A 17,762-nucleotide genomic window follows, 5' to 3' on the forward strand; every position below is an offset into this window, starting at 1 on the left:
CTCCCCTCAATGTTATTGCTAGCTGCTAGCTATCCAGACAGTCAAGGGTCACCCCTGCCTCTGCCCTGTACCTGTTTCAGCTCCTCTATCTCCTGGCCCAGCCGGCCTTCCGAGCTGCTCTTCTCTAACTCCACGCGCTGCAGCTGCTCCTGCAGCTCCCGGATGCGTGTCTCATGCGCCTTGTCCTCCCGCAGCCCCCGCAGCTCACTGCACAGACGCTCCACCTCCTCGTTGTGGGAGGCTCTCAGTGCTGACAGCTGCTCTGAGAGGCTCCGGTTCTCCCTGGCCTGTGGGAGGAGAGCAGTCAAGAGCCGGTTCAGGCCTGCAGGGTCCCAGGGGAGGAACTGGGCGATTCTTATCTAAGCATTACACAGTGGGGAACCAGGAAGGGGGGAAATCCAGAGAAGCTGCCTCAGTCTCATCCCCCCAGGCTGCCCCATCATCCCCCCCAAAGCCAAACATCTCCCTGGAAGTGAGGTGCTATCCAGTGCCGCCACCAACCCAGGCAGGGTCAGCCCCAGGACACTGCTGGGGAAACTGAGGCATAGGAGGAGGAATGACTTCACCAAAGCCCATCACTTCGGTATCAGGGCTGAGAACGGAACCCAGAAGTCCTGACTCCCAGTTTCCTGCTTTACCAGCCCTGCCGTACAGGCCGGTCTTTCCTGTGCTAGGGCTGGGCCTGGTGTGCCTGCTCCTTGGCATTGAGCCACCTGCTGTTCCCAGGCTCTGCACATCTCAGGGGCCCGCCTGTGTCAGAGATCCAGGGCCGCTGCCCTGCCCCACCCCAGATGTGTTTGGCCCAAGAGTGCGCTGGCTTTTCCCAAGTCCCCTTTGCCCCACCCCAGAGCAGCGAGATGGGGTTTGCCCACATAGGCCAGAGACCGTCAGGGACGCGGGTTCGATTTAAAGAAGCCGCTCCCCAGCAGAGAGCAAACCGCGAGACACGGGAGGCAGACAGATGGTGGCGCCAACTGGTAAATATTCAGCGACAGAGCACGGCGTGCCGGGCACGAGCAGAGCCAGAGATGCTGCCGGGTGGGGGAGAGGGCAGACAGTAGGCACCGCGAGGAAACTACACAAACGGCATCCACTGGGTCACACGGGAGAGGGGTGGGGAGAAGAAAAGGTTCGAAGGCTGCTGGGGCCTGAGCATGTGGTGCCCCCTAGAGCCACTTGGTCCCCGAGGCGCCCCATGAAATACCCAAGAGGAGACCAGAGCAGGGAAAGCCGCTGCCGCTTGCAGCTTTCCTCCAGCCCTACAAAGCCAGCTGCTTCATCTGCACTGCCACACTCCCCACACCTTCGCTTTCCCCTACCCACCCGAGGGCGGAGCCATAGGGAGTTAGGTGGGTTCAGAACTAGAAATCTGTCCTGAGCCAAGAGGTCCAGGATCCTGCTCTGCCAGGAGAGCCCAATCCAAGTTTCCAGGGTGCAGAAGGAAGTCGGGTACTGCTAGGACGGGAAAAAACCAAAGTCTGGCTGCACTAATGGACAGTGCTTCCCAGGAGAAGGGAAGAGAAGTGTTTCCCCCAGGCACCTTTTCTCAGCAGAGAGTGATTGGAGATTGTACAGTACCATTAAAGGAGTGAAATGCAGCCACCTCTGGAGTGGAGTATGGCTACTGCTTAACAGCTCACAGGAACACTGAAGGAGGAGGAGATGATCCAACATAGACTGCTAGGGGAACTTAGCAAGGCAGAACGCAGCTCCCCAGGACACTCCCAAACACGCCCATGAGCAGTCAGTACCTTGGCTTTAAGGTTCATCCCAGCACTAGAGGCCCAGGAATCCCCCTGTAGCTCTGGGGCAGCAGGAGGAACTGACCCACCCACCTGCTCATCCACTTTGCACTGCAGCTGCATCACTTTGATCTCCATGCCTTTGTTGAGCTGTTTGTAGTGCTCCACCGACTTCGCCTCGATCCGGAGCTGCCTCAGCTCCCTGCGAGCCCGCATGCGCCGGTAGCAGCACTGCAGATAGACCGCCGCCCCGCGCACCCGAAGGTACTTGGTGCGAGCCAGCCAGCCCCTCACTGCGCTCTGGATCACCACAGCTTTCTGGCTTGCCACCATCTGGGCAGAGAGCAGACACAGCGGCCAAGGTTTAGGACAGAAACTTGGCCAGAGCACCAAGTGCCGGCAGCTCTGTCCTCGCACAAATAGCGGCCACAAGGGATCCAAGAACACTCAAGTTAGGGACAACGCTGCACCCCCTGCCTCTGACGCCAAGGATGCCAGTGAGAATAGGAGGGTGGGGCCTTGGAGAAGAGGTGGGATGGGGTGGAGCACCCAGCCGGACAAGTGAAAGTCAGCACCAGCATGAAGCCAGCCGTGGCTCTAAGACTCTGCCTGCTCCCCACAGAGGGGCTGTGAGCAGGTGTGGGGCATGGGCTGCTCCAGTGCAAGCCCCGCTGGACACTGGACCCACATGAGCCAGCACAATGACACAATGCAGATCCCCCGAGCTGAGGCGCACGTACCACCTTCGATATACGCTAGGAACCTGGTCACTCCTGAGGGTGGGGATGGGGCAGTTCTCAGACCCTGAATGGGCCCCCAGGCGCCCCGTACCCCAGGCAGGAGAGAGAGTTACCCCTGCCTGGGGAGTCACAGCACGACTTGCTCACACTGCCTGAAGTTGGGGCGGGGGCTGCCCACAGGTATCCTCCCTCCATGCTGCCAGGTAAGGCCCCACACTCCCTGCACACGCAGGACAAGGAGCTGAGCCAAAACAGCAGGTAACTGCTCTCTACCTGCAGCGAAAGGGGGATGCATCTCTGCTCTACAGGGGTACTAAGCAAGGGGGCTCTCTCCAGATCCCAGGATGCACCTGCCAGCCCACCCCCCTCCCACATTACCTGGGGCTCCCGTAACCCATCAGTACCCCCTTCCCCAAGGGCTGCACCCCCTGGGCACTGGGAGCACACACGGGATGTCCCTGTCTGAAGCTGCTGCCACGAGCAGATCCCCAATCCCGTGGCTGCGGGCAGGGCTGATACCTGGCGGTGCAGGCGCCTGGCGAACATGCCGCGGGCGAAGGCCTGGATGGTGACCGCTGCTGCCTGGGTGCGGAGGTACGAGCGCCTGGCCAGGGCCATCTTGAAGTTCTTCTGCAAGGTGAGAGCGGCGCTGGTCCTCCTCAGGTGCCTGGCAAGCCTGCCCAAAGGGCAACAGGCGTTGGGCATGGGAAGCCAGAGCCCACTGGGGCAGGGCAGAACTTACACCCCCCCAGGGACAGAGCAACCCCCAGCAGAACAGATCCAGGGTCTACCCTAGTCCCTTGCAGACCCCCACAACAAAGACCCAGCACCAGGTCCTGAGGCCAAGCCCTCACCTCCCTAGGCTCAGAGCTAGGGTAGAGCTCCATTCACCCCCCAATGAGACCCAACTGAAGCTGCTGTCCTGGCACCAGTTTCTCCTGGCTCCCAGAGTAGGGATGTGGGATTTTTACAGTAGCTTTGGAAATGCTGCCACCTCTGGGGTGGAGCGTGGCTAGCTCCAGGTCCCTGCCTAGGCCTCCATCTGCTGTAACTTCGGGGATGCTGTTTGCCAGACAGACACTGCATCAGCGGCTCTTAGCTGCCCTGATCCAGCAGCTGGGTACTGCAAAGGGCGAGGGTGCCCAGAGATGGGTCTCCAGGGGCCAGATGATGCCAAGGCAGAGCCACATGAATGCCTGGCTCAACCTGGCAGATGTGGGCAGCACCTCTTACCTCCGGGCCAGGAAGCCCCGGAAAAAGCGTTGGAGGCAGATGGCTGCAGCTCGCATACGCAAGAAGTGTCTCCTCCCCAGCCAGCAACGAAGGCTCTTCTGAATGATGACACAGGCTGCTCTCAGCCTCCTGCCACGCAGCTCCTCCAAGAAGGCCACCTGGCCAGCACGGAAGAAGATCTTGCTCTTCCCGCACTGGTATTTGCTAGGGTCCTGTGGGAAGGGGATAGTGAGATCCATGACCAGGCAAGTACAATGAGGTAGAGCGAACTCAGCCATGGGTGCTCCTTGCTGCAGACTTGAATAGCAGCAGTGCTGTGTGGGTCCTTCCTGGTGCCAGGACTTGGCTGGACAGACCCTCTTCCCACAGCTGACAGGAGGAGGGCTACAGCATCCAGACGGAGAGGGGGGTATTAACCCTTTAGACACCCAATGCCCCCTCCAACTGCAGCACTCCCAACACTGAGCTGCACGCCGGGAGGTATCACTGGTACATGGGTCCCCAGAGGATAAGCTGCTTGTTCAACGTCAGACTGGCAGAGCTGGGGAACGAATCCTAGTGTTCTGCAGACAGTCTCCGGCCTGGGCAGAAAGGAAGCTGCAGCATGCAGAGACCGGGACAGGTCTTGGCCTGCCCAGAGAATGGGGACCCTCAACTTGGCCATGGGACCAGCCTAATGCCAGCTTAGCACAGTACAGTCAGCACCAGCTGGCAGGAGCTCACCCGGCCTACATGGCCCACCCATGGGCTCAGATGTCCAGGGCTGGTTAGAACCCCCCTGCTCCCCCAAGATTTCAGCCAAAATCCTCAATATTCCAGTTTGGAAAGGCTGCTGCAATGCCTCTTGGGAGTTGTAGTTCAGGGGCCTCTCGTGCCCTCTCTATGGCAGAGGCTCCCAAATGTTGCTCAGTGCAGACCCCTTCCAGATCTGCAGGCTGCCTGCGTCCCCACCCCCTTCTCATCATGGAGACTCCGTTCTTCACGCTGCCTGGTTTTCGCCATCGGCCCAGCTTCCACGGTTACATACAGATCTAGTTAGAGCATCAACAGGTACACCCCAAAAAACCCTAAGTTTGAGCTCAGACAGACCGGACAGTTGCTGGGCAACTGAACTTGCGTTGCACAGTGATTGGAGGGGAGGGCTTCGCATGGCAGTGTCGCCCTGCATCTGTTCTCATCAGTACATCTTGAAGGAAATGTACCGTATTTTATATAATAAATTCCCAGTTTTAAAAAGCTTCGTCTGAGTAGCCTATTAGGAAAATGCAATCAAAATCCAGCATTACACAATTTCTCCCACGCGTACTCCCAGGGGCGCGTGTCCCATAGTTTGGGAACCCCTGCTTTATGAGGCAGGCTCCGTGGCCAGAGACTTAGGACAAGCTGCTCGTCAGGAAGGCAGACTGGTGCATGGAGGAGAGGCAGCCTGGACCACACCTCCCACCGGGCAATGCAGCACCGTCTCCACGGGGAAGTTGGTGGATTTTGGCTGAGTTGATGTTTCCCGCGGGAGCAGGTTGTGTTGGGCACAGGGTTCTGGGCCAGGCACCCTTTGCCAGTCTCTAGGACACAGTGGGAGCAGTAGGACACTAGGCAGGCTAGTCCCATTATCGAGAATGGACAGATGACTGCAGCACCCGCAGGCAGTGACACCTGCCCCCAGACACCCCCAGCCTGAGGCTATGGCACAATCCAGATGGACTTGAACCACCCGTTTCCTGCAATAGTGACCTCACGGCTAGGAAGGAGGGGCCCATCAAGGCCACACGGCCAGGTGCACCAGCAGGCAGCTCCCCGCAGGGCAGGGAGGAGCGGGCGGGGTGGCAGGAAAGGCTGGGTGCAGTAGCAGCGAGGGCCTAGAATTTAATCCCCTACTGCCCCATTCAGGGTCCTCTCTCGCAGCACGGCAACGTGCAGGGCTCTTACCTTCAGCAGCCTCTTGAGGACAAGCTGGCAGGTCTGCCTCTCATCAGCGCCCATCAGCTCCTCTGGGTATGTCAGAGCCCTGTACCTGCTGAAGAACTCCACGTACGTCCACCTGCAGGCGGGGAGGAAACAGAAGCCAGACCCAACAGGGTGAGTTAGTGAGCGCCAGGAGCCCAAATGCTCCAGCAGAGAGGTGGGCAGGCAGAAAACGCCTGGGTTGGCCGTACCTGGATGGGTAGCCAGAGGCGCTGATCTGAATGGTTTCCAGGACCCCGCAGGCTCTCAGCTGCTCGACTGCTCGCTTGGCATCAAACCTAGAGCAGAGAGAGTCAGAGTCAGCACCCGCCGAGCGACGGTTCCTTAGGGCTGCCATCCCACATGCAGTATGCCTAGTTGGCACGGTTCTCGGCCCAAGCCTGGGCAGGCCACCTGCTTGCTGACTGCTTGTGCCACAATAGCATGCAGAGGCGCCCATGGGAACGAGGCCGCTGGTTTAGCAGCTCACAGCCCTGCTGTGCAGCCGTTCCAGACAGCAAGGGAAGTCGCTCAACTCTGCACTGGACCAAGGAGGCCAGTTTCGCTACTGCGGAGCCAGTCCCACCGCAGGGGACAGAACACGTTGCTGCTAGTTTCATGAGAGTTCCTTGGTGATGCAGGTTCCCCAGACAGCAGGTCTGGCCCTGGCATATCCAGCTGGAGTCTCTCCTCCTCCAGCCCCTGCCCCACTGCAGAGCTGCCAGGCACTCACTCGAAGGGCTGCTTGCGGTCGTTGGGTTTGATGCAGCGCACGTAGTGGGGTGCAGTGCTGCTCAGGGTCTCCATGAGCTTGTGCAGCGATGCTTTGAACTGCGGGGGACAGAGCAGAGTGAAGATGCTTCTAGACTCCCTGGGGAGGGTTGGGGGCCCCATGAGCTGCATTTCCCCCACCCTCTGTGGGCATAGGCAAGGGGCCTGGACACTGGGTGGGCAGCAGAGAGCACCAGGACACATTGTCCTAAGCTGAAGGCTGGTCCAAGGGAGAAGGGGAACCCCTGAATGCAACCCCCTGGATACGCAGCTGCCCCTTTCCACCCACCTCCTCACCTAGCAGCACCATTCAGTGCTTCGAATGCTAATAAGCCTTCAAGCGGCCTGGAACCAGAGTCCTCAGCCCACCAAGCCTGTGGGGCTGCAGCTCAGGCCAGCCCCAGCACACAGCAGAGTCTGGGAAGGTCTGTGTGCTTGGGCCCATCTCTCCCCAGCACCCAGAGAAAGGGTCTGGAGCATCTCACTGACAGGGGCACAGATCCCCGATTTCCAGCTGTGCTGAGCACCAGCTGCCCCAGAGGCCAGCAGGATTTGTAGGGGCTCAGCACTTCTAAGGCAGAGCCAGGCCAATAAGATTTCCTGAGGGCGGAGGAGGAATCTGCTCAGCATGTTGAGAAGCCAGGTGGGGTTTTCACAGGGGTGGATGCTCAGCGCAGCATTAAAGGGGGTAGTGACACGTGGGGGGCTGAAGCTCTCACCATGGGTGGGCAGATGGAACGGGGATAGGACACGCCAGCCCCGCTGGGTACCTGGGTGGAGATGGGTTTCTTGTGCTCCTTGTCAGTAGCTGGCAGAGACCTCCTGCCGGGGCGGACGGTCACCCTGGAGCCGTGCGACCTGCGGGAGGGTAGGGCGATGCTGCCGTCCCCCTCCTCCGGGAAGAGCTCCCCGAGCAGCGCAGACTGGGTGGGGAGACAGCAGCAGGCCATGAGTGACACCTACTGGCAAGCAGGGGCAGGCAGCCGGCAACCCCAAGCTCTATCGCTACTAGGGGCTCCGTGGCCATAGCCCCCCAGCTGCAGTAGCACGGTGGGGAGCCACAGAGCCAGCTGCATGAGAACGGCAGGCCCTGCGGTGGGGTGCAGCCCTCCCCACAGCTGTGCCAGTGCCGCTCATGGGCAGCTACTCCCTGCACCAGGTGGGGTGTCAGGCAGAGTCTGACCTGCACAGAACCCCGCTGAGTCACAGGCAGCAGGGATCTAAGCCTGGGGTCAGTATGGAGCATGACACGAACCAGCCTATGCCCCCCCGCCCCAGCTTAGGGAGCAGCTCACCCCCACTTCCAACAGGGCGAATAGCATCCACAGCCCTGAGTGAGGGGCCCAGGCTTCTGCCCATTGCAACGCACCAGGCATCACCCCTAAGGCTGCCACCCCTCCACGTCATGTGATGAAACCTCCAGGCTCCCCCACCAGTCCCCATGAGCCCGGCAGCCAAGGGAGAGTGGCCTGTATCTCCTACCCTGCGGCACCACTTACCTTCTGTGGGGTCCCCAGGATGGCAATGGAGGGGTGGGGGGGGCGAAAGAGAGAAATGATGGACGATTAGCTTAACAGCAAGGTCACTGTTGCCTTGTCTGCCAGCCGCCCTCCAGGCTAACAGCTCCCAGTACCTAGCACCCCGTATTGCAACAGTGGCCTGGAGCCCCAGCACAGCAGAGTGTTCAGACACCTGGAGTCCCCCTCCCGCTTCCCATTCCCAGCCATCAGCTCTGCTGGCGAGGCCTGGCCTGTTGGGCTCCCACAGGCCGTTCCCACACCAGGGGGTTTCTAGCCAGCCAGCTGTTTCACAGGTCAGTTTGCAGAGCATGGTTTATAGGGGCGGGGGGGAGGTAGGGTAATAGAGGTCTGGCACCCCCTGGTGGAGGCAAGTCTTCATTTTCTGACCCACCCACAGCTTAGTCTGCAACAAGCCTTTGCAGCTGCACCAGCAGCAGGTGCTCTGAGAAGGGGGCCTGATGACTCAGGGTATCATGGATAGGACTAATTGGCTATCAGGCTATTTCCTAGATTGCTCTCCTGGCATCTGCACCACAGCTCCCATCACCCTGCCCTCCTCACGCCCTCTCTCCATGGAGAGAGGGCTCAAGGTGGGTGTAGCTTTTGCCCTTATGGCAGGAGGCATGTTGGTCCCCACCTTGGCATCCACAGTGAGGACACTGTGCCCCCCACAACCCCCCAGGTCAGTTGTGTTGTCAAGATCCCTTTGTTTGCAAATCTTGAATACTGGGGCTCCCCTATCACTCTAGGTTTGCGGGGGGGGGGGTGCAGGTTTGCCAGCACACTTCTCCCCAAGGCGCCAGCACTGCCCCTTCTGACCCACATTACAATCCCCATCCTGGCACAGGATGCAGATGGACTTCAGGGACACCTGCCTGCCACCTTCCTCTGTGCAGTCTGCTGCCAAGCGCCTCCCCCGCTGGGAGGGTCGTGGACTCACCTTGCTGGCTCGGAGGAGCCCGATCAGCTCTGCATGGACGGTGTCTTGATTCTTCTCCAGGAACCCGCTGCACTGATACTCCACCTGTGGGTAAACAGGGCATGCAGGAGGCCTCATCAGCTCCGGGCTATGACAGCCTCAGGGTCTCCTGGGACAATCTAGAGCCCAGGGGTCTCCAGAGCAGAGGTACTGGGGGTGGGGAATCAGAGCTAATGGGAGTTGGGTGTGTAAAGCTCTTGGGCCTTTGAGATGCCCCAGCCCATGTTTGTACTAGTGTTGTTCTCCACGGAACGGCTCAGGGTGGGTGGGAGTTCGCCTGCTGGTTACACAGGGGTGGTGGTGAAGAATTGTGCCTAAACAGGTGTGTGTCACACACACACACACACACACACACACACAGGTGGATGGGCCTCACAGACCCAGGTCCAGCCCTCAGCGAGGTGAGCCCTGGAGTCATTGCCAAATGCTGGCTGCAGCTGGAATTCTGTTTAATCCACACAAATACCCCCTGCCCAGGCGACGGACATGGAGCCATAGAAATGTCAGGCTGGAGGGGGCCTCAGGAGCAGTCTAGTCCAGCCCCTGCCCACAGGGGCCCCTCCGAAGGGACTAGAGCCGAACGCCCCAGCACAAACTGCTTGGAGTCCCAACAGCCCCTGGGAGTCCGAGGCTCAAAGCCAGTGGTGGGCAAACTACGGCCCACGGGACGGTCCTCCCCAGCCTGAGTTGTAGTGCCGCCAGCCACCAGTGCTCCAGGCAGTGTGGTAAAGGGGCACAGAGAGGTTGGATATAGGGCGGGGGAGTTCAGGGGCGGTGGTCAGGGGGAGGGGGTCCCAGGGGGCAGTCAGGGGCCAGGGAGAAGGGATGGTTGGATGGGGCAGCAGTCCTGGGGTCGGGGGCGCCTCAGAAATGAGAGGAGGGGTTGGATGGGGCAGTGGGGGTCCGGGGGCAGTCAGGTGACCGGGAGTGGGGTCCCAGGGTGAGGGGCAGATAGACAGTGGGGGCCAGGCCACGACCCCCTCCCCTAACTGGCCCTTCATTCAATTTATGAAACCTGACCAAAAAAAGAGAAAAGAAAAAAAAGTTTGCCCGCCCCTGCTCAAAGCTCACCAGCCTGCCCTGGATGCTCTAACAAACCCAGAGTGGCTGGGAGCTCCCCACAGATCAGCAGCTGGTGCTGTGGATGCTCCCAGTGGGTGCCAGCTAGAGTGGGGGTGTCTCCTGGCATTTAGGCAGTGCCACTTGCAGCCACACCCAACACAGGTGTGGTGACCATCTCTAGACACTGGATTCTCCAGACAGGTTTAGTTTCATCTGTGCCAGACCTAGTCCTTCACCAGCAGCTCCCGTTGCTGCAGAACCGCAGTGCCTTATATCTTGTTTCTTCTCCCAGCAGGCCTTGCTCCAAGCCTACAAGTCACCTGATCTCTAGGAACTACCAGTCCCAGGATGCACAGTGCAGAACAGGGAGCTTGTTTTAAGGGGCCCGTAGACTACTAGAGACACGTACTTAGGGCTGAGGGAGGCACGGGACAGAGTTCAGACTCCAGTCACAGGCTGGCTCTAACAGAGCCTGCTTTGTTTCCAGCCCCATCACCATGCTAGGAGCCCACTCAGCCCTGGAGCAAGTGGCAGGAGGGGGCCGGCTGCAGACCCACTGGGCCCTGGCACATGGGAAGGCAGCTTTCCCCTGCAGCCAGCCTCCTGGGCACCCTGCCCCAGCGGAGCGCGGACAGCAGCGGGCGGGCACCGCAGTGACATTTGGCTGCAAAGCTCATGCTGTCGCAGTCCTGGGCCTGCTGGGCTCCCTCCTGCTTCGGGAGAGTCCCCCTTCCCCAACCAGCACCACAAGGAGTCCAGTGCGGTTATACAACAGCATTAGTTTGGGAGAGAAAACTTCAGTGTTCAGATTTTTCCAAGACAGACTTCCCAGCCAGCTCCGTTCCTCACCCCAGTGCCCCCCGACCTGTGCCCTGGGACCTCCCCCCAGGGGCCCTCTTACCTTGCCCGCGAAGTGGTGGACAATGAAGGCCTCTGTGGACATCTTGGGCTTCTGGAAGTGGGGGCTGTGGTGAAGGTGCTTGTCGTAGAGCTTCTGAGCCCAGCTCGCATCACTGCCCTTGGGCATCTGGGAGGCAGAGAAGGCAAGTCAGACAGCAGGAGGCCTGGGGAACAGGACACCTCCGTTGCCCCTGTAGGGCATCCATCTGCAGCTGGGTATTTAGATTACTTCATTCCAAGGCCAGATGGGACCACTGCAATCTGGGCTGACTTGTACGAGACAGGCCAGAGAGCTACCCCCAAAATCATTCCTAGACCTCAGAAACCCCATCCATCTTCATCTAATCATCATCATCAGTGATGGAGAATCCACCACAAGCCTTGGTAAATTGTTCCAATGGTTACTCGGGCTGTCAAAAATGTATGCCCTTTCCAGCTTCAATTTGTAGCCACTGGATCATGCAAGACCTTTCCCTGCTAGAGTGCAGAGCCCATTATTAAATATATTTGTTCCCCACACAGATTCAGACAGCAGTCAAGTCACTCCTTAATTTTCTCTTGGATAAACTAACTCAATTGAGCTCCTTGTGGCTGTCACTCATTGGCAGATTTTCCTTTGATTGGTCTCCTGGCTCTTCTCCAAACCCCCTCCAGTTTTGAAGCTCATCCCAGCTAACTGCCTGCCGGGAGCAGGCCCAGCCGGGAAAGGGACATTGCCCATTATGCTAGATGCTCCCTACTGTTTGCAATGCCCTTGTGGAAAGCAGGCAGCCAACTCTTACACCTCTTACCCTCTACCCACGTGCTGCCGCCTGTATTTCTTATGCAGCACAAGCCAGCCAAGCCCCTTTGGTCCCGTGCCCAATGGAGAGCTGACCGAGCACGGCTCTAGGCATTTTGCCGCCCCAAGCATGGCAGGCAGACTGCATTCGGCAGCAGTCTGCGGGAGGTCCGCCAAAGCCGCAGGACCAGCGGACCCTCTGCAGGTATGCTGCTGAAGGCAGCCTGCCTGCCGCCCACGTGGCAACTGGCAAAGCGCCCCCCGTGGCTTGCCACCCCAGGCACTCGCTTGGCCTGCTGGTGCCTGGAGCTGCCCCAAGACCAGGAGTGCATCTCGGAGGCACCCGGGGTGGGGCTGACTTAGCTTCTTTGCAGCCGGATGGTTGGCTAGAAGTTATCACTGTTTGTGGATTTGTCAGGGTGCCATGTGCAGAGCTGTGAGGCGCAAGTACTGCATGAAGTGCCTTTCCTGTCTTCCCTCATGCTGTCAAGCCGAGGGCCAGCCTACGGTCTGCCAAGCCATGCCATGCCATGCCCAGTGTGGTGGGCAGTGGGCACCTCGACACAGGATGGGCCTGAGACCCAAGCCCACAGCAGCAGTTTTCTGCCACCATCAGCCTGGGCTGCATTTGAACAGGCAATGTAGTATCAGGGCTCCCCAATGCCTCCCCTCCCCTGGCCAAGCTTCCACACCCCTCACAAGAGGGGAGGACAAGGCACCAGGACTGGGAAGCTGTCGGCTGTTCCCCACAGGGTGTTCGTTTGAGGACAGGTTGGCTCAGGCCTAGGACCAGAGACTGTCCCGTTATCCAGGCTGCAAGGAGTGTGCTGGACCCTCGCGCCCCCCAAAGCCGGCCTCGCCCCCAGCTGTGCTGCTGGCCCCCCAGCGAGACAGGACGGACGCTCACCTTGCACTCCTCATTCAGCAGGTCCAGAATGCCCAGCCTGGCCTCGATGAGGTCGATGCAAGGCTGATTGTCGTAGAAGTCAATGAAGGTCCAGGGGATCTCCTCCTTCATGTATTCCTCCTGCTCCAGCTTAAAGACATGCTACGGGGAGGGATGGGAACAGGATCAGAGCTCTCGCCCCTCCTGCCCCTGCATAGGGCTGGGGGAGGTTAGCCAGAGTTCGGTCTATGTTTCAGCAGACCCTGCACTACTGCCTGACTGTGCCATGCCAGTGGGCAGCCCTTCCGCCTGGGAAGATGCTCGGTCGGTGCCCCTGCCTGGAGATGCCGACGACAAGGGCACTTCTGGCCATGCTGCACAGGTGGCAAGTGACCACGAGCTGCAGGGAGGGGAGAATCGGCCCAAGGCTGCCTGCTGTGTTAGGCAGACTCCAACAGCTCTGCACAGCCCTGCCAGGCCAGGACTGGGATTTGGGGAACTGTCGTAAGGGCCACTCAGGTGTTGAGTCACCACAACAGCACTCTGCTTGGGGGCGGGCCCCTGCTCCATTTTCTCTGGACAGAACCCCCCGCATGGAATCCTCTGAACATCCTTGCCACAATGGAATCAGGTGCCTGATTCCCCTAGGCTCCTTTGCTATTTCCAGCCCTCCAGGCTAACCAGCACACTTGACAAGCACAGCCCAGAGACCAGACCAGCGAACACCCCAGCTGCACAAGCGTCAGCAGTAGTGACATCCGCGGAACCCCCAGCCCCTGGGCGAACATGGCAATTCAGCCCTGCAAATGGGATTTTGTGGGCAGGTGGCAGCCTGTGAAGGGAGTTGAGGTTCCACATCCTATCTACCCCCCAAACAAGCAGGAGCCTGGTGAGCCGAGGGCACGTCGGATGGGGACAAGATCAGAGTTTACATTGTTGCAGCACACTTTTTAGTGGCTTGGCAACTCTTAGCAGCTCTATCATTAGCTGAACCAGCACGGGACAGATCCTGTTTCACAGGAAGTTCCCCCGATTTTCAAACTCTCTGTTCAGAAGTGGAATGAAGATTTTAAAAAGTTTTCAACAAAATGAAATTCTAAAAAAGTAGGTTTGATTTTAGCGATGTGTTCCAATTTTGACTATTAGCTTTTTTTTTTTTTTTTTTTTTTTTTTTAAGTTTTTGTATAAACTGAGTTTTATTTCAAGAAAAATGAGCCTGTTCCTAAAGTGTCCAGTGGGGACACTGACCGAAACAGTGTCAAAACTGACCCTTTAAGGAAAGAAACATTTTGATGGCGGGGGGAGGAGGGGAGGGAGAGAAGCATTTTTGTAGGAAATTTGAGACCAAAAAGATTTCCCAGCCAGCCAGCTCCAGACATTAGGGGTTTGTGGGGGAACAGCTCTGGCACCAATGTCAGACTGTTCTCTGGTGAACTCTTCAGCAGCTGCTGTTGGGCTGGTCCCAGTGACCAGAGCACTGTTACAGACACAGCCTAACTGGCCTCAGCACTAAGGCGCCAGACACAGAATTCAATATGCAGGTGTCAAACTCAGTTTCTTGCTAGCTCAACTATCAGCTCGTAAGAGCCATTCAGGGGCCTTTCAAAGCTTCCCCAGCCAGCTCCAAGGCGTGGAGGGGAGGAAAGGGCAGGGGGTGTTGGCAGTTACTACCACACCCACAGCATGCTGCCTGGAGGGCACCAGGCTTCGGACAAGAGAGGGGAGAACAGACGTTCAGGTACCCAGTGACCTTCCCCGGGTAATTCAGTTAGTCTGTTTTACTGTAGCACCCAGGAGCCTAGTCTTGGACCTGGGCCGTGCTGTGCCAGGTGCTGTACAGAGACAGCCTGCCAGCTCTAGACTCCCCGGCAAGGGTATGAGAGCCCAGCAGGCAACAGCTGGGATGGCAGCACTGACCAGGTTGAAGTGCTGCTGCAGCTTCTCGTTGGCGTAGTTGATGCAGAACTGCTCAAAGCTGTTGACTGTGAATGTCTCGAACCTGAAGGAAGACAGGGTGAGGGTGACTAGGAGAAAGGTGAGAAGGATGACAGGGGAGCTGACAAGGCCTCTCCAAGGGTTTGTGCTTTTCAACAAGGAGAATCATCATAGAATATCAGGGTTGGAAGGGACCTCAGGAGGTATCTAGTCCAACCCCCTGCTCAAAGCAGGACCAATCCCCAGACAGATTTTTACCCCTGTTCTCTAAATGGCCCCCTCAAGGATTGAACTCACAAACCTGGGTTTAGCAAGCCAATGCTCAAACCACTGAGCTATCCCTCCCCCCAAATTAGTGGGGGAAACAAGTCCAGCTTGGTTCAGTGCTGGAGCAGAGAGGATCCCTGGGCCTAACACTCCTCTCCACCCCATATGCTTCAGCAAGGCCCCAAGTTGCCCTGAACCCTCAGGTCTTCCAAAGCGGGGAGGGGGGCGGCACATGACAGCCTCTAGGCAGGAGTCCAGCAGGGCCGGCCAGGGAGCACTCCAAGTGCACCAGAAAGAGCAGGAGATGGGGAGCGGGAAGGATGCTGCTATGGCCCACAGCTGGCCAAGCCCAATGAACACAGACAACCAGAGCCGCTCTCTAGCTTGGCCCAGCCACATACCCTAGTCTTGCCCACATGGGGCTGGAGTTGGATTTCCCAGACAGTCTGCCAGGTAGGCACCTGTGCCCCACGTGGGGAAGGAAGGAACATAGGGGAACAGGAGAGCTAGGACCCGCCAGCTCAGAAGACCCCAGAGGAGACTGGCCAGGTGTGTGGAGAAAGGGTCACCCAGGCAGTCCATGCTCTGAGGCCACATCACCTGGTTAACGCAGGGCACCTGCCGCCCAGCTGGCTCACTAGTAGAGAGGTTTCACCAGGAAGGACCCCATGTCGATTCACTCCCCTGAGCAGGCACAAACCCTCCTTCACTCAGGGGTGAGCAGAGGATGGTCCAACATTCCTGGGGGCCTCAAGCGAGGAAGGCTGGACTCCACGCAAGCCCAGTCCTTACCCGTAGATGTCCAGGATGCCGATGGAGGCCTGCTGTCTGCAAGATGCCCGCAGGGCTTTGTTGATCCTGCTCACGATCCACTTGAAGAGCTGTCCATAGATGTGCTTGGCCAGGGCATCGCGGGAGTTCAGGGCCTGCTGCCTGGACATAGGCTTCACGTAGGTCTCGCTGGCCGTGACCAGCTTGCGGTAGCAGAGCCAGCGCGACACCTGGGACTTCTCCACACCCAGCAGTGTGCAGAACAGGCCCAGGGCTTTGTCTCCTGGCTGCATGGAGATGGAAACCTCGCATCAGCTGTGTTGCTGTGGGGAAGGGAGCCCTCCCCATGACCTCCAGCCAGTACTGGAAGAGCCTCCAAGGGGGATCAGCAGAGCACCCCATTTCGAGCCAACAGTCCAAGGCCCATACACCTGCCCCTCCCCTCTAGCTTGACCGACGAGGGTGGCCCTTGCCTCAGCCATCAATCCGGCAGTCTGCTACCCCGAGGGCTGCTGGAGAGGGGACACCCACAGAGTGCTGCAGGGTGGAGGAAGCTGGCTCCCCCTTACCTCAGCAAAGCAGCTCTCCTCGTGCCGGTCCTTAGCTCGGAGCCGGATGTTGCCCAGGTGCAGGATAGCGGCCAGGAGGCTGAACAGTTCCAGCTGGCTTGACTCATGGACCCCTGCAGAACACAGAGCACATGGTACCGAACCAGGCCAGGTGCTGGGCAGCCCCATGGAGAGGGCCACTAGCCACTCTCCCTCCTGCTAGCCCCAGGACAGCTTCAGTTCAGACAAGGAGCCAGCAGCCCCCACCCCTGCCAGGAGCCAATTTTACAGTGACATTGACAAAGCTCCCCCCACCCCCAAGGAGCCCCAGGTGGCTTTCCCCCTGGCTGCCAGCAGGGAACCAGGGGTGGGCAGGGCTAGTGCTTCCATTTACGGGACCTAGGCAGTCACCTAGGGCAGCAGGATTGTGGGGGGGCAGCATTTTGCTGCTCTTGGTGGCAATTTGGCAGCAGGGGGTCCTTCTGCGCTCCGGGTCTTCAGCAGCGGGTCCTTCACTCGCTCCGGGACCTGCCGCCGAAGTGTCCCGAAAACTGGGAGTGTAGAAGGACCCCCGCCTAGGGCACCGCTCCTGGGGGTGGGTGGGGGGTAGGGTGACCAGATGTCCCGATTTTATAAGGATAGTCCCGATTTTTGGGTCTTTTTCTTATATAGGCTCCTGTTACCTCCCTCCTGACCCCCTGTCCTGATTTTCACACTTGCTGTCTGGTCACCCTAGTGCAGGGAGCCTGCCAGGGGGTCAGAACCATGGATGGGTCATTCCTTAACCATCCACTAGGGGGTTCCTTGCACCTTCCTCAAACATCAGGCTGCCCGAGCTCGGCCTGATGTGGTAGAGGGACTCCCATGCTCCTCACAGTCACCATGCAAAGCCAGTGCATTCAAGCCAGCTGCAACGCCAACCCTCCCTGAGCAGCAAAGCCCATCTCCCCACCCCCAGCCAGAGGTGGTACCAGACCAGGCAGGGACAGCTACCCAGTAGCGAGAAGGCATTTCGTGTGCTCTCCAGGTCAGCAGCATCATCAGTGGCCTCAAGGTGCGTGCACTGCCCCTGGTTGGTGTAATGGAAGGATTCAGCCCCACCTGCAAGGTTAGAGATGAACCATACTGACACCAGTCCCCAGTTAGTTCCCTTCCACTGTGACCAAGCAATATCAGCAGAACAGCCCCACTGCCTCTGTCTTGCCTCCCACAGCTTCCCTTAGCTACTGGGATAGCTACGGCCCTGCTCCCAAGCCCAGACTCTGATCCCCATGCCCACCCTGGTGGAACACGGCCAGACACCGACGCAGAAAGCTGTATGTCAGGGGTCGGCAATCTTTCAGAAGTGCTGTGCCGAGTCTTCATTTATTCACTCGGATTTAAGGTTTTGCATGCCAGTAATACATTTTAATGTTTTTTAGAAGGTCTCTCTATAAGTCTATATATTATATAACTAATATAATGTATTGTAAAACAAACAAGGTTTTCAAAATGTTTAAGAAGCTCCAGGGAAGTGGGGGAAGGGGCCGGTGGCTTGCTGCACTCAGCTGGGTGCTCCAACCTGGGAGCATGGACCCCCCGGCTTACCGCACTGGGCAGGATTTTTAATGGCACGCTGGAGTCCCATCAGGCAGCAGCATGCCATTAAAAAAAATCAGCTTGCATGCCATCTTTGCCATGCGTGCC

General features: G+C 58.5%; 1 protein-coding gene across 1 annotated transcript in view; it reads right to left on the reverse strand.

Annotated features, from left to right (window-relative positions):
- The window catches only part of LOC116835810 (unconventional myosin-Vb-like), a 67,942-nt gene that overhangs the window by 15,362 nt on the left and 34,818 nt on the right, over positions 1-17,762 (reverse strand). The window contains exons 8-22 of the mRNA XM_075071355.1: positions 17,070-17,177; positions 16,104-16,210; positions 15,550-15,815; positions 14,473-14,554; positions 12,577-12,717; positions 10,890-11,015; positions 8,888-8,971; positions 7,198-7,350; positions 6,390-6,487; positions 5,869-5,955; positions 5,642-5,753; positions 3,716-3,927; positions 3,002-3,158; positions 1,836-2,075; positions 72-287 (exon numbers count right to left, since the gene is read on the reverse strand). Coding sequence (XP_074927456.1) covers positions 72-287; positions 1,836-2,075; positions 3,002-3,158; positions 3,716-3,927; positions 5,642-5,753; positions 5,869-5,955; positions 6,390-6,487; positions 7,198-7,350; positions 8,888-8,971; positions 10,890-11,015; positions 12,577-12,717; positions 14,473-14,554; positions 15,550-15,815; positions 16,104-16,210; positions 17,070-17,177 — 2,189 coding nt within the window. The remainder of the gene's footprint in view (positions 1-71; positions 288-1,835; positions 2,076-3,001; positions 3,159-3,715; positions 3,928-5,641; positions 5,754-5,868; positions 5,956-6,389; positions 6,488-7,197; positions 7,351-8,887; positions 8,972-10,889; positions 11,016-12,576; positions 12,718-14,472; positions 14,555-15,549; positions 15,816-16,103; positions 16,211-17,069; positions 17,178-17,762) is intronic.

Source organism: Chelonoidis abingdonii, chromosome 11, assembly GCF_003597395.2.
Source record: "Chelonoidis abingdonii isolate Lonesome George chromosome 11, CheloAbing_2.0, whole genome shotgun sequence".
Classification (NCBI taxonomy): Eukaryota; Metazoa; Chordata; order Testudines; family Testudinidae; genus Chelonoidis; species Chelonoidis abingdonii.